Source organism: Ctenocephalides felis, unplaced genomic scaffold (genome assembly GCF_003426905.1).
Source record: "Ctenocephalides felis isolate EL2017-DRISC unplaced genomic scaffold, ASM342690v1 CF-g0.4_SCAFFOLD_01492, whole genome shotgun sequence".
NCBI classification, from domain to species: Eukaryota; Metazoa; Arthropoda; class Insecta; order Siphonaptera; family Pulicidae; genus Ctenocephalides; species Ctenocephalides felis.
The window spans coordinates 40,374,320-40,391,450 of NW_020537646.1; the positions used below are offsets into that span (position 1 = coordinate 40,374,320).

Below are 17,131 nucleotides of genomic sequence, written 5' to 3' on the forward strand. Positions count from 1 at the left end.
TTTGAGTTACTAATCCGTTACTCAAAGATATTAATATGATCTCTATGTATTTATTCAATCTCTTAAAACGTACATTCTAAATATTTTTGTTTAAACATTTTGCTGTACTAAGTGCGGTATGTTCAATATCAATATTTAATTCAATTAGATATTTGGGAATTGGGAAACTCCAATTTGGGAGAAATTGGGGTATTTCTCTGAACTTGGCAGCAACTGCGAAGATTATTAGATAGCGAATTTTTGAGTTACTAATCCGTTATTCAAAGATATTCATATGATCTCTATGTATTTATTCATTCTCTTAAAACGTACATTTCTGAGAAATTTTTGTTTAAACATTTTGCTGTACTAAGCATACTCTTGCCTCTAAATTAAGCACATACTCTATAATATAAATAAATACTATTTTATAAAAAAATGATCAAATTAATTAAGTCTGCATTTGGTTAGTATTTCATGTACTTTTAAGCCACTCGTTCCTAATTATATATAGCAACTAATTACATCACAAAATAAGAGTAAATTGTTTTTACTAGCATCGAAACATACGAGAAAGAACTATCTCATGTCGATATTACATCATGCCTTATTGACACGCCTAACAATAGAGATTATTGTATTGCGATTTCAATGCCATACAGATTTACTTGATTTTTTTTTTCAAAAATGTTCTTACTGTGTTATTAATTGTAGAATCTTCTTCAGTTAAATATTGTTGATTATTAAAATAATAGTGAAATTAATTAGTTGCAATTTATTACCGAGTTTTGTGTGAAATATATTAAGAATGTGTAGTTTGAGGTTAAGTGAAATGTCATTTAAAAATATTGAAGTGTTTATTATTTGCGTTCTAAAGGTTCTGATTATTTTCGAAAATATTTGAATTTTAATTTCATTCCATGTTTATTTGATTTAAACATGAATTTTATTTGGAATTATTTTGGTTAGTGCGTTGTTTATTTGATGTTTTATTTATCACTTATATTGATATCATTTTTATTTCGGCGTCATTCTTTTTTATTTCCGGCTTGTACAATTTTAAATATGTTAACATTTTGAAATTGGCAATTTTAAAAAATTAACACATTTGCACAAATCAAATTACTCAATGTGTTAGTATATTTAATTAGTATAAATTGAGTAAATTTTGTGAAAACAGCGCAAATTGTATTAAATTGCTGTACAAAAATATTACAAGCATTAATTAACTAAATAATCAATAAATTTATTATACACTTGTCAAAGTGGTACTGCTTAAAATGGTGTAATAATGCATTTTCAGTCTAAATGTCAATAAAAGCATGTTCATAGTTATTTATAGTCTACATATTTTTTTAAATATATAATTTTTCTTGCTTAATATTTCCATTATTATTACTATTTATTTGTTTTATTGGATTCTGATATTGCGATTTGCTGAATTATTATTTATTTATATAAATACAATATTTCAAACCTGATATTGTGCAACTGAAAATATTGCAATCTTGTCATTGATTTATTATAATTCTGAATTTGCTCTTATTCTTTACAATGATATATTATATGCTATTAATTTATTTGTTATTTACAGAACTTTTGGATGGTTTACGGCCATCTTCACCAAAGCCGGGGCATGTGGAAAGGATAAAATCGCCACAAGGAGATGCTTCAAATCAGAATGTAGATGATCCTGTTTTAACTCAAAGATTTTTGAAAATCAATGTTAGACATATTACTGATGGGCAGGTCTGTAGCAAAAAGTTTAAAAATTAAGTAGTAAATTTAAATTCGTTCATAAGACTAGAATTAGATTATATGAAAAGGTATCACTTGCATTGTCAATAACTTTGTTTAAAAAAAATTTAAAATTAATTTATTTGATTTGTGTTTATTTTATTAGAAAGATTGATTAAATACCTTAATATTAAATATTATGGAGTTTTTTAAAAGTTAAGGTTCAGATATTGAGTGAAGTTTATACATGTCGGCACAGGCTAGTTTATATTATATATACATATATTATTTGTGTCCGGTATAATAATCGGAGGAGTTTGAAGATAGCTTTTAGAAAAGATAATGTAATAATCGGCAAATTTGAACAGTTAAAGTCTTTTGTTTATGATAAAACCTTTTGCGAGAAGCTCATGTGAAAATCGCTGTTGCAATATCTTGATGGTGATGAAAATATCTATTTAAATTAATTACGGTATTAAACTCAGTTGTGATTTTCTACATTTAGTGATTTTGAATTAGTAATGAGATTTAACCAAATATTGATTGCCATCAAAGTAATATTGCTAGATAATTGATTTGTTTGTTACACAAGAGAGAATTCAGTTTTACCTTTATTTGAGACGAAATTGATATTTTTGAACTATTTTGCTATTTCTGATATAACAAGATTTTATGTACATTGCAAATTAAGAGTGTTTGCTTTAACATTAATGCTGATATAATCTGTAAATAGAACAATATCACTAAGATTTGTCACAAGGTAGTAAATTCTAAAGATTGATGTTAAATAAAGAGGTTCTAAATTCGCTTGTTTAATGGTTAATTTACTTTTGATCAATTAGTAGAATAAGTAGAATTTAAATAGCCTAATGATTGAATTAGAAATTACATATAATATTCTACTATATCAAGAAATATTTTATAATTGCTTTAAATAGCAAATCATTTAAAAACTATTAATCAAATGAGAAGTAGAATTATTTTTATGAAATCCGTACTGATTTTTAAACAATATATTTATTTTAGAAACACTAGTGTAAAATTGAAAGATTAACTTTTCATGCTAAAAATTTAACTTAATTTTAAATTTAATTTTGTAACTTTATTGAATGAATTCAGTAACAAATCTTTATTAATATAACCTTTATTAATATAACAATTCAATATAACCTTTATTTTTATACAAAATGAATAGATTTTCGAAGTTAAAAAATGTTAGTTTTTAAAGCATAAATAACGTACATAAATTATTTTTACTCTGGACTACATACATAAATCATCATTTTTATTTTCAGGGCGTAGTAGGAGGTGTGTTATTAGTTACCCCAAATGCTGTGATGTTCGATCCTAATGTATCAGACCCCCTTGTGATAGAGCATGGACCAGAAAGTTATGGTGTCATAGCTCCTATGGATCTCGTAGTCAATTCTGCAATTTATTATGATATAGCCCATATGAGAGTTGGTCATATAGGAAATGAAAGGTAATTTAATGAGTTATATTTGATAAAAAAAATAAAGTAATACAATGATTTTATTTTGCAGTTCAGAGAAACCTGAAATATATCACCCATCAAAGACTTGTACTCATTCGCCAGGAAAAGATTCTTTGCTGGTCAAGGTATGAATTTTTTAAATGTAACTTTTTAATATGGTAATCAAATATTTTGTATTTTCTGTTCTCTGTTGTTTTTAATATTTGATTTTGGTGTCTTTTTTGCCCACTTTTATTATATTTTGAGTATATTCTAATGCTCAGTGAACAATTGTATTCAATGTGGAAGCAAATATTAAATCTGCTGAATAATTGAGTCATTTCACTGTTAACAAAAATTTGAATGATTATTTTTTACTAGGACGAAACTTTCCCAGAACTAGGTGGGGTAGAAACAGATTTAGATGGTGAGAGTATTTGCTCTTATGCTGAACAAAGAGAAGGAGATGCATTTCCTAAGGCTTTCGAAAGGGACCTTGTCACACCTACAAATTTATCGGTAAGCACAAAACTGTAGTATTTACTTTATTTATTACGCTTCAATTTTATAATATCAATTGTCGAGCCATCAAAAAGAACTATTTTTCAATTAAAATTTCATATAATGTAATTACTTGTCCATCTAACAAAGTTCATTAGAGTCATTATTGTTATAAACTATAAAAATCTTAAGTCTTAGCAAGTTTTATCTGATATTAGTAATGGGACCGTTCAAGTATTACGTAAGCAGATTTATTACATTTATTTACCCCCCCCATACCCCTTATCAGCAAAAGTAAGCAAAGCTCTTACCCCTACCCCCATGCTTACGTAAATATTTTGCACTTGATGTAAAAAAATAAAAATACTATCTATGACGTAATCATCATCCAGACTTCCCTGCTCCCCATGTCAACCCAAAATAAGCAAATCAACAACCCCCCCGCCTCCATATAGTGCTACGTAATACTTGAACGCTCCAAAGCTCAGAAATTAATTTAACTTTTATGTTTACTTCTGTAAACTAGCCAATGGATAAGTTAACTTTGTTAACTCAGTGATTTCTCAATTACTTTTTTTCACAGCGTTCTCAAGGTGACTCAACAGAATCAGAAGGTGGTTCTGCTCCACCTAATGCTACCGCCGCAACAATGAATGTCACCAGCACGCTAGAAGAACGAAGACGCTCTTTACTTGATCAACATTGGGCAATTCCCAGTAAAGACCGCTCATTGGATGACCAAGACTCAAATGGATCTTCACAAGAGACACCTGTTCAAGTACCAGTTCCTAATAATATAAATGTTACTATTGCCCAAGTTGCAGAAACTAGTGAATCTGCACCAGCAGTTGAAATAAGGCCAGAGGACTCGGAACAGATGACCAAACAGTCATGTTACGATTCTGGTATTGATATGAGAGAACCAGTCCCACCTCCTGTTATTATTCCACCAATGAATACCAAAAAGGTACAGTTGTTCTAAAAAAGAATTAAAATAATACTGTAAATATTATGCAACATGTAATTCATAATTTATTTCGTACACAATTTCTTGTCATAGATAAATCATTGTCACAGATAAATTTTATTAATGTTTGAAATAATTCAAATTATGTTATGGTTTAGTTTATATTTTTAGAAACTTATTAACTTCCCGTAGGGTAAGTTATTGTAATGGGCCGAAAATCGGAATTGAAAATTTTTACATTTCTCGACGTTTTGGAGGTTTCTGAACGTTTTGGCATACCTCAGAAAAAATTGATGTGTGTGTGTGTGTGTGTGTGTATGTGTGGATACAAATTTCCAGTCACGTTTTAGGGCGCACGGAGCAACCGATTTGAATGGTTCAAAAAACATCCGATTCCTATTGATAGGGAAAAGAGCTGATTAGTTTTCGGCAAAGGCAGGTCCAGCCGTTTCGGAGATACGGAGCAAAGAGTGCAGAAAATAGAAATCGTATTTTTGAGAGAACGGAGTATCCGATTTGAATGATCTAAAAAACATTCAATTAGTAATGATTGGGAGAAGTGTTTATTAGTTTTTGGCAAAGGCAGGCCCAGCCATTTTGAAGATACGGAGCTAAATATGTAAAAAATGGCAGTTTTTGAGAGAACTAAGCGTCCGATTTAAATGATTCAAAGAACTTTCTGCTTGTCTTAACAAAATAATCGATTTTGGAAAAAAAAATTTGTCCCATTTTTTTTTTTTTTTTTTTAGTTTTTTTTTAGTTTTTTGTATATCGAAAATATTTATTTTTAATTCTGACTATAGTTCTAATATACTTTACAAATAATTTCAACTCTGCAATTCAGTTTATATAATATTTATAAATATTAGACAATGTTACAATATTTATAATAATCTATTTGAAAACATTCAGTAATCCTCGAACATTTCGTTACGGTACGGGAAGTTCCAGCAATTTGCCTTAAGGCACGATGCCACCCGCCCCACTAGTTATGCCTGTTTTCGGATGCAAAATCTTAATTTGAAATTCATGTTACGTTTTGTTTTTTTTTTCTAAACTTTGCTGTAATTTTTTTGATTTTTGTTGTTTAATCACTTGCCTTTAATTAAATCCTCTATTACAATATGTATTTCAATAAAATATTTTTGGTAATGCTGTTTACATCACAAAATTTTTTTTAATTTAAATTTAAATGTGTCTGTTGAATGTTGAAATTGTATTTTTTGGGGTCTCAAACCTTATTACATTTTTTTGCGATTTAGATTTACACAGATGCTGACATAGTCCTGTCCTCCGATTGGGTGCCTCCAGTCACTATTGCTCCTCCTGCAAATGCAACAGAAACACTGAATAATGGTAGCCCACTTAATAAATTAGCCCCACACATTGATACGAGTGGGCGAAAGAAAGCCTCTTCAGTATCTTTCAGTTTAGAAGACGCTACTGGGGCTGATGGAAAGGACCAAGACAAGCAGGAGACAAAAAAGAATAAAGTATGAACTTAATGATAATATTTTTACTCTAGAGTTTTTTACAATTGTGACTACTTTTCAGATGTTAAAACGATTGTCATATCCATTAGCTTGGGTTGAAGGACTTACAGGCAGCGAAGAACAAACACCGCCGACAAGTGCAGCAGACCCGCAACATACATCAATGTTTTCAAAAGTATTCTCAAGGTGAGAAAAGTCTTTGAGTTAATTGTTACTGCTTTGAAATATGAATCTAAAGTTTATAGGTTGTATGCACATGTTTATTCTTGAATATATGTTTACTATTCAATTTAAAACTTTTATCTTGCTGCCTTTGGATTCCAAAAATAACAGTTCTCCAATAAATCTTGTGTCTGAATTGGGCACAGGTTTGTTCCTGAGCAAAACACCTTCAGAGGAGAGCGCCGGCTCTGGAGGTGCTCCGAATACACCTCCGACCGGGTAAGGTTATGCGGATAATTATTTATGTAGTACAATAAATTTAGATGCAAGTGAGGATTAACGGAAAAGAACTTTATGGTTTTCTAAGTGTATATTAAATATGCTGCAACAAACAGTAGTAATTTTAATAAATGTATCTTGATAATTGTATTTTGTTTATTGTATCATGATACATGAAGTCATGAAATATCTCATTCATTTTCATATTTCAGGAGGTCGTCAATTGGAACTTTTATGCGCGATTCATCCAGTTCCAATAAACCTCAGAGGCCACAAACAGCAGCACCCAAATTGGACTACAGGAGTATGGTTTCGATTGATGATATGCCAGACTTATTTGTCTCATTTGATAGTAAGTTTGACCTTAACTTTTATTATGAAAAATAACGAATATTAATAGACAAAATTACTTGCATATAAATTTTTACTATTAAAACACTGAATTTAAAATAAAATAATTGTTTTATCATTATGATAAAGTATCAAGTACTTTGAAACAATTTATAGAAAAAATAGATTTTTCATCTTGAACTTCAAATATTGAAAGAAATTATGGACATTGTTTTATTACTTCATAGAAATTTAGTTTGAAGATTAATTTCTAATGTATTTTTAACATTTCAATGTAGTTTTTCACTTATCCTAAAAATCCAATCAATATGTTTATTACATTTGTCCTATTCTTTGTTAGTAGATGATTTTTAATTAATTGATATCAGTAATGATTGTACTCAAAAATTTTCTAAGATTTGTGATAATTTTCAATTGAATGGTATTGCTAATTAGAGTAAAGTAAATGTCATTTCAGCAGGTATCAATTGTAATATGCGTAGACAACATTCATATCATTCATATAAAATGCTTTCATTGATGCACATTTTAATTTCAACAGATTTAGCATTTTAGTTATATGTCGAAAAATTAATCTCAAATTTATAATTTTACTTAATTGTCAAGATATAAATTACTAACATCATATTTAACATGTCCCTAACAGTTAATGCACCGATGCATCAGCAACTCGATTCTTTGGGTAGGTCGATGTTACTGATATTTTTTGGTTTCAACTGTCGTACTCTTTTCACATAATTAAGCTTTACTATGAATAATTTAAATTTTTATTTACATCTTGTATTTCTATTTATTTATTTTCTTCTTCTCGAAAATCACCAGATCTGCTGCAATGTATAATAGTCAAATCATATTAAATTCTCTAACAAAATTTAAAAAATTACAAATTGGTCTCAATGTTTTGTAATAATTATTATATTAAATTATTATTGATCAAAATTTTATTCATAATTTGATTTGGACATAAATATACATTTGATCTATTTTGGCAATGTGATGACCTGTATTTTATACTGAGCATGAATTTATGTTTTTGCACTTCATTTTATTTTAGGCTGAGATATTTACCCAAATAACGCATTTTATGCATGCTTTTCACAACAATATTTTCTTCAATTCATTTGGTCTCTCACAATAATCATTTAAGTCACATTTTATTGTATTTTGCGTGCCAAATATTTACTCATTTTGTAATTTGTTCTGTTTAATTGTTGCATGGCGTTAATGAATATCTTTTATCAAGGCTTGGGCGCATTGCCATAAAATTCGGTTCCACTCTCCTATTTGAACGATTCCAATATAAAGCTGAACGTTTTTTGAAAAATTCCAAATTACCAATTTTCAACTTTTAACTAATATATAAAATAATAATTTTAATTTGGAACAATAATAAATTATTATTTCACTTTTATAAATAGTATGTTTCAAACTGATGTTAATTCAACTGCGATAATTTCAATTTAGTAGGTTTGGGAAATGGTTCTACTTTTATCTGTTTTTATTGATATTGCGGACAATTCGTATAAGTAGTTTAAATTTGGTATATCGATTTGGTTTCAAGATGAGTTTTGAAATGGCATGTGAATCGTTTAATTATTAATTTTATTTTGCGGGACAATGCACCCGGATTGTTTAAATTAAAAATACTACTGAGTCTTTTGTGCTATGTAAATTGCGAGTAAACACTTTATCGACCGTTCGTGGATGATTCACCCAGTAGTGGCTTAATTGTCGATTAATATGCCAGCGTTTGTAATTGCAAGGCCGATTAATTGGCTAGTGGCCCATTAGCGTAACAAACAAAAATCCGATTTATTTTGATAGCGGTCGATAAAATGTTAATAAATGAGAAGAGAATATGATGCATAATAATTTAAATTTGTGCAACATTCTTTGAACACCACGCAATTTGAAAAAAATAATTACTGTTTATAATTGTACCACGATTTGACCTATATGTACTACTTTTATATCGATAACACCTATTTATGCAATATAAAACTATTATTCCAATTTCAATTGTATTTGGTTCTTTATCGCGTAAATTTAATGACATGTTTTATGATTACTGATATAATATTTTGCGCATTTAAAGTGACTAAAATGATTTTATTTCAACAATTTCACCGGTTTTCGGACTTACGATGATATAACAGTGGCGCATAAATAATTTAAGGATTTTGTCAGTTGTCTGTCTCCCATTGTTTTATGTTCCCTTTCACCTCTTGTAAGCATTTACATTTTGAATGTTATCATTTATCAGCGATAAATTTTTCGGATTACATCATCATTAATCTAAAAAACGCAGATGAAATATATGTAGCAAACAACATATAATTGTAGATTTCACTTTCGATCAGGCGTAATTGTGCTAATGTTATTGATAAATTTATCGTTGAGCAATTAATTTATCCTCATATATGATGTCGTATTATGAATTTAAGCGGAGGCTTAAAATAATTTATTTCCACAGAGCTGATACCTCGAGCCGCACGAGCTTGCCCTGATCCGCCACTGTACTTGCGCCTAAGAATGGGTCGACCATTGGCCGCAGCCACCCAACCGCCCGCACGCCGACCCTCAGTTATGTCGTACGGCAAGAAAAAGATGCGACCGGAATATTGGTTCAGCGTTCCAAGAAACAGGTAAAATAAAAAAAAAACACTATGAAATATATTAAACTTATTGCTTTGTTTAAGTCCGAAAATTATATTAAAATACAAATACCAGAGAAAAAATAAAAGCAGTTTGCGTTAATTGTTTCTAATGTCGCCTCGCACGAATTCGAGCCCACTGCCGATAGTTTTGCAACGCGCGGTAAATAATTGAATATATTTGATATATGTATGCAAAATGCGTATTGAAGAGCTAGTGATCATATTTGAGTTTTTATATATTACTTGCATACCCAGTCTCGCTTTGCTGAGTCTTTTATTAAAATCCACCCGATTGAAATTTGTATCTGGTGGGCAATCAAATTAAATGAAATTAATCAAAAAAATACAAATATGAAAGTTTTGAATGAAAGAGCTTATAAATGTATTACACCCTATTTGGCAGCCTGCTTAAGTTGGTTGTAACGGTTCTATATTTTTCTTTTTTTTCCTTGCTAAAATTTTAAGGGGCACACCTAGTGTGAAATTTTCAAAAAATCGAATTTTAAATTTTTCCATATTTTGATAGGTTATACCTGTAAAAATAACATACTAAAATTTTTAATCATTATCTTAAATAGTTCTTGAGTTACATCCATTAAAAAGAGTATATATAGTATATAGTATAACGTTCATTTTATCTTTAAACGCGTTTTTCTCGAAACAGCATTTTTCGAATTTGCTGGATTACTCGGAGATGTATGACACGATGACGCTCCAGTTTTTTGATCTGATCAAAAATCGAATTTTGGCAGGCCAAAAACGATCAAAATTTTGGGAAAAATTTAACTTTTTTTTCAACATGCCGCCATTTTATCAATTTTTGATTTTTTTATTTGCCCAAGGGTCATCGTATAGACAATATGTTCTAGTTTAACGAGATTTTTTTTATTATGTTTTATCAACAGAGAAGGCTGCAATCACTCCAGCAGTGGAGGACCTTTTCTGTGCCGCCGGAGATTGCGCGTTATTTCAAAAATATTTAATATTTTATTTCAAAAAATTTACTGTGTATTCTCAAAACATGTATAAACATACCCTCAAAATTTCAAATAGATGGATTTACTAGTTTTTTGTTTTTTTAATTCCCATAAATGACCTTTATTAAGGTTGTCACACTAGGTGGGCCCTTTAACATGTTTTGAGATGTTTACTAATGCTATAACATTGTTTGCGAATTATTCAGAAATATCTGATTTTCGACACGGATCGATTTCTTGTCGTATTGTGTTTTTTTAAATTCGAATGACAAAGCTTTAAATCAGCGATAATGTAATATTTTCCGACTAAAATTTAATATTCGTACTATTCGTAAGATACTAATATTGTTTCAAATAGCTAATTTTTGGCATTATTACCGTTTTTGTGACATACAAATAATTGATTAATAATTTTGTACATTATAATTAAAAATCAACTTGATCGTTTGCACTACATAAATATATCAGTTTGCACTACATAAATGTATTAGGATATAACTCCAGTACTCCACTTCAGAGCGGAGTTAACTGCGCTTGTCGACTGGCCACTCCGGTACCTAATACTCAATACAAATGTATTCTATAGTGTGTAATATAACTAAGTATTTGCCAAATCACATAAAGCATTTGAAATTCGTTTACAAACAGGCCAACATATTTGTTCGTGTTGTTGTAAAAAATAACTATTTGATGCATTTCAATAAGCATAATTTATAATTCCAATAATAAGTTTTCTTCATACATTTAACTATAGATAAATAAGTATAAACTAAGCATTTAACTAATAAAGTAGCCATGGCCCACGAGAAAATTTTTCTGATATTATCGTGGCGATTGAAGTGTTAATTCCATTTATTTATAACAATCAGAATCAAATGGTATTTATGGCCTAAAGAGCTAATCTGTAATAAAGAAATTATAATTGAAATAATATAATCTCACATATTTAAATAGAAAATTAAAAAAAAATAAAACATGTAAAATTTGCAAATTTGTTCAAAATATAGTCCATTTTAGTTTTAGTTTGAACTATAATGTTTAGTGTTAGTTTGACTATAATGCTACAGAAAATTAATACATGTTTTGTCACAAAAATTTCAGGGTGGATGATTTATATCGGTTCCTACACGTATGGGTGCCCCATTTATACGGTGAGCTTAACGAAGCGGAAATAAGAGAGCGCGGCTATGAACCAATTGACGAGGACACGGACTGGGGTGACGAAGATGCTGCAAAGGTCAGACAAAAATCATTTTTATGTTATTATAAAGATTCTTCGAAATTTATAAATAATATTTGTCCAATATTTTTGGTCTGCGTTCAGGGCAAAACAATAGGTCACCGTATGTTAGTCGCGAAAATATTTATATAGTATTTTGTATGGTTAATGAAAATTTAATCAGTGTTAGGTCAATAAATAATTACGTGGACCATGAAAATATATGAATCGTTGCAACTTGGTGTTCCTATTTGACGACTAAAGAAAAGTTAAACTCAATATAGTATCTTTAGAGATATTCATTACTAATGCGTTCATATATGTATTACACAAATGTTCTATTACCTTTATTATTAATAAATTGAGTCGTGCCATGTGATTTATTAGGACGGACAATCTGACAATCAGGACGATATCTCGGAATTAACTAGAGAATCTTGGGAGGTAAGCAAAATATAATAAAATAGCTGAATATTTTTTATCAAAGTCTTGATCGTCTTTTTTATTCCTTCATCGCACTAGCCATTTTGGTCATTTTTATTTTTTTTACTAATAATTTATGTCCAATCATGAGTTTCTGAAAAATTTTCATTATTGTTTTATTTGAGTTCACGTCTGACCTCTTATTACGTATTATGATTGCCGTCTATGGTTATGTGTTCCTGTTCTACCAGTTTACTGTTAACCGCGCTGTAAATATTATTGTGCCATCGTGCGTGGCTAAAAATAATTATATATGTTTTTTTAAAATAAATTCTGAATTTCTATATTGTTAAAAACACTCTAAATATGTAACGTGTTTATGTGATTCTTAAAGAAGAAGTGTTATAATAATACTTTTCGCAAATTCAGTTGTTAAAGGCGCCATACATAAAGATCTACAATATACTCAAGAGCCAAAATTCCAGTGGCGAACTAGGAGACTCTGCAGAGGTTAGCTATGTTTTAACACGTTGCACGCGGAACGTGGCAAAAAATGCATTTCAAATAAAAATTAAAGATACGAAACTTAGGAGAAATATTAAACGTTATCCGCATTCAATGTGTTAGTTCGTGTCTATCCACCGTGTAGAATAAAATGTTTGATGTTTGAATTACATGTTTGCACAACCCTTACACAAACAAAATATACGGATATGCTTAAAATATAAACTTATTCCATGTTTTGTTATTCCTTTTTCTTGGAATACTATTTAAATCACAATCAAGACTTAAATACCGAACAATACTCTACTTATTCTATGCTGTACGTTTGTACAGCATCGTAACAAACTTCCTTCGAATATAATAATCGCTACATACATACTTACATCATTTTTAAACAATAAAAACAATTAAATCCCAAACATATACCCGTAAGCCTGGAATGAGTCAAGTTCCTGTTTGCACTAAATGTTAGAGACTTAGAAAATATTACACCTGTATAGGCTTGTATTTGTATAGTGCGCTGTGAAACAAATGCAATGTAAAAAAAAATAGAGTTTTATTGCACAATTTTAAAATTTTAAGTTTTTATTGAGCGCGTCTGTGAATATTTTTATTGCTTAATGTTTATTATAAAATGTAACTTCCTTTATCTCAATGTGCAATTTCCAATAATCAGTGAAATATAAACTTTGCAAATGCACTAAGATTTGATATAAGTTGAAATTTAGCATTGAAATTTTATTTTCGTTTTTACATTGCATATGTTTTTCAACAAGGTCATGATTAGACAAATGTACATTTTAGTTAATAGAGTAGCTTCTATTACGGATGTTTCTAATTTCATCCAACACAAAGTTAATTTATTACATAACTTATATAATTTGAAAGTGGTAACTTATACATTAATAGATTTTTCAATTAGTGATATGATACATTAATTGATTTTTAAATTTTTGGCATTTTCATATTTTATTTTTCTCTACTTCACAGTTCTATTCTGTTCTAATTCTATCTTCTTTAGAATTTTATCTGTGATGTAATTGAAACATGATTGTTTCTATTTTTCTCAAATTTATCATCTGTCCCTTTTTACCCCATACGAGAGGTAAAAAGGAACAGCCAAATGGCAAACAAATCTAATATTTTATTTTTATAACATCGGTTTTGTTTTATCCGGGCTCTACATTTGTATTACAATTTTTGTAATTTGATTGTATCGTTTGCAAAAATCTGTAACGAGCAAATAAATTTATTATGAGACGTTCTTAGATTTTAAAAATCTTATGCTGGCTGCATAAAATATTTTATTTGTTGATTATAAGAAGAAACTCTATATTTTACGTTGATCACGGGCTGCTCTACAATATATAACATCGTTGTTCTTATTGCTTTTTAATTAAATACCATCCATTTGTGTAAAAAAATAATTTTCATTCGAACAATTTTTTATTAACGTTTTAGCAAATTGTATCAATTAGTTTATTACTACTGTGTCAAAACTTCGTGTGATATCAAATGGCGTGTATAAATCTATTAAAAAAACATTACTATCATTATGAAGAAGTATTTTCAACAAACACGCTATAATGAATTCGTCGTCCTTGGCGATACCCTGTATATCTTGTTATTTGCTCTAAACACTGACAATTGAAAATGATATATTGCAATGCAAATGGTAATTAAAATATAGTCTACCCTTAACGGAATTAAGGAATTTGAAAATGGAAATGTAAATATTACATAAAGATTTCATGTCAAAATTCAAGTTTTCGAAATAGAGAAATGTACTATAATAATGCGATTGTAAATGCGATTCTCAAAGTAATTTTTAATAAAATTAATTCGGTAATTAGCTACTAATTGATAATAACTAGAAAAAATTTGAAAAATATACGAGACATTTTTTCCATTGCGCTATATTATCTGGTCAGTCCATTTGTTTCTTCAGAGTGAAATTATGAAATATTTTTTATGTATTATGTGTTATCGATCTACTTCCTATGAAAAAAATAATGAAATGAAAAAGTTTTTTTACAGATGTTTTTCAAATCTAAATAATCAATTTACAACAGCATGTAATTATGTCAATAACATTTTTTTTACTTGCACTTTTGGAAGTGCACGTTATAGGTATTCAAAACAAAAGTCGAATAATTAATTCATTTAGAAAATTTATCACTATTTCTATTTAATTGTTAGAAAAATTTCCTAAATACTTGATCTGCATAATTTTTATTTTTAAGGTCACATGAAATATTTACATACTATTTTACTTTTTACGAGTAACTTTTTAACAGTCATAAGATGATTTTGCTTGATTGTGCTATACTGTGATTAGATGACATTGTAGTTATGGTTTTTTATTTTCAATATAAAATAATACATAAAAAATTGAACTTTTTGTTAATTACTTTAGAAAAAAAGATTATACTATTAACTTTCCCGTAGGGTAAGTTTTAGTAATCGCAAAAAAATCGAAAATGAAAATTCTTATTTTACTTTACGTTTCAAAGATTTTTGAACATTTGGCCTACTTTTGAAAAATTGGATGTATGTGTTATGTGTGTGTTGCGGATACAATTTTAGTCGACGATTTCGAGAACACTGATCAACCGTTTTGAATATTTCATAAAAACATTCGATTTTTATTTTCAAGTAATTTTTTTCAAAAATTTTGCCTTTTTTGTCAAAGTTTGGTACGGGAAGATTCAGCAATTTGCTGATACCATGCACCACGAGTTTATTTTCCTATTTAAAATATCAATAAAAATAATACGGTTTTAAGTTTAATATTTACAAAGAAGTATACGGGTTGGCGCTATTTATACTATATGCTCTCTGTTTTTTGTGTTAAATTCGTTTGAAAAAAAAAAGTTTTATTGTGGCAGTTACAAATATAACACTTATAACAAAATTAACGATATTATTCCCGGCATGAAGTTTTATTTATTTTTGTACACTCAAGCTTTATTTATTAAAGACGTACATATTTTTATTTATTAAAAACTTACATAATTATGTTAATGTTATATTTATACGTAATATTTATAAAAACAAATAAATAGTAATTCGATGTGAACAATTATATAACCTAATAACATATTATTGAAGAACTCTTTGAGGTTTTATAGCATATGAAAAAAATTATATACGTATGTTTTCCGTTCAAATGTATATCAGTATTGTTAACAAATAACACATGGCTACGTTTACATTAAAGTCTTGATTAATAAAAATAAATTATAAAAAAATGGCTACATTTGAAAATATGTTTTATTACTAACAAAAAGTTTTGAAAGAAAAGTAGTTTTCTAACAAGTAGACAAAATAATTTTCATCATTTGCTAAATGATATATTATTACACAATATACATTAATTACATTAATTAAAAAAACATTACATTTTCAAAAAAAATCGTTCTCAAAATTAAATTGTATTAAGTTCAGCACTGTTAAAATTTTAGATAAATATAGAGCTTAACTATCTAAAAATTTTACAAACCTAATAAAATATATCAGAAGCTTCTTAACAATTTTATAGGAATAATCTAGAATGTTTGCTTTTCTAAATCTATTGTACATTTCTTTACATTTTCATCCTTTTTATTAGGATTGCCCTCTTTCTTGGGGGTCAAATTGTTGTTTACTTTGAGTCATCGGGTTTGCAATTGCATAAATTCTCGGCTTATTCCCGAAAGCTCAGGTATACTTGCATAGACGGAGCGTTGGTGGAAATATTTTAAATATTATTAACAATTAATAACATTTATTTGGAATTTTGTAAGAAATTTATTATTTGAAATTTTTTGTTGAATTAAATATTAAATACTTTATTATTCAAAATTTTGTGAGTGATATAAATTTTGCTATAACGATATATTTGGAAATAATTTCAATTTTGTCAAGTTTGTGGTAGAAAATTTATTTTTAATATTTGTTTATTGGCTCAAATTATGAAGTAGGATCATCTGTAATGAATATAGGAATGTCATATATATTAAAAAAAAATTAAAGTGAAAAATTGAAATAAGTATTCGAATATTCGCATATATTTGTTGAAAAACGTTCTAACTCAGTCATTATAAATACCACGTTAATGCAGTATACATTATGACGACTTCAAAACTCTCTTCCAAATTAATAATAATAGCTATAATTTACGGCCCAATTCTTCGGTAAAATAAAAATGTTACTGCACGCTATGTTCGAGTTTTATCTTCGTATAAATTAGTAGTGAAAACTGTAAACATGTTACACATAAAGTTAAACTTCACCTATGTTATCAAGAGCACATTATAAAGATGCATTTATGATAAACCTATGTGTATGTGTACAGCAAATACATAGCTTTTCGACAGTTTTAACATTTTCATATGCAGTTTGGACCATAACATAGCGTTGCCATAAA

The 17,131-nt window shown here is 28.5% G+C and overlaps 1 protein-coding gene across 3 annotated transcripts in view; it reads left to right on the forward strand.

The window, feature by feature from the left end:
- Window positions 1-839: 839 nt before the first annotated feature.
- Window positions 840-17,131, forward strand: part of LOC113369895 (TLD domain-containing protein 2-like) — a 26,227-nt gene continuing 9,935 nt past the window's right edge. Inside the window, exons 1-14 of one of the 3 annotated variants that reach the window (XM_026610504.1) lie at window positions 840-943; window positions 1,574-1,728; window positions 3,012-3,199; window positions 3,261-3,336; window positions 3,572-3,709; window positions 4,275-4,658; window positions 5,921-6,151; window positions 6,213-6,337; window positions 6,805-6,944; window positions 7,590-7,625; window positions 9,417-9,588; window positions 11,679-11,814; window positions 12,184-12,240; window positions 12,649-12,738. In XM_026610504.1, the coding sequence (XP_026466289.1) occupies window positions 919-943; window positions 1,574-1,728; window positions 3,012-3,199; window positions 3,261-3,336; window positions 3,572-3,709; window positions 4,275-4,658; window positions 5,921-6,151; window positions 6,213-6,337; window positions 6,805-6,944; window positions 7,590-7,625; window positions 9,417-9,588; window positions 11,679-11,814; window positions 12,184-12,240; window positions 12,649-12,738 (1,953 nt within the window). In that variant the 5' untranslated portion in view covers window positions 840-918. The remainder of the gene's footprint in view (window positions 944-1,573; window positions 1,729-3,011; window positions 3,200-3,260; window positions 3,337-3,571; window positions 3,710-4,274; window positions 4,659-5,920; window positions 6,152-6,212; window positions 6,338-6,804; window positions 6,945-7,589; window positions 7,626-9,416; window positions 9,589-11,678; window positions 11,815-12,183; window positions 12,241-12,648; window positions 12,739-17,131) is intronic. The other 2 variants (XM_026610505.1, XM_026610506.1) reach the window with 2 other exon arrangements.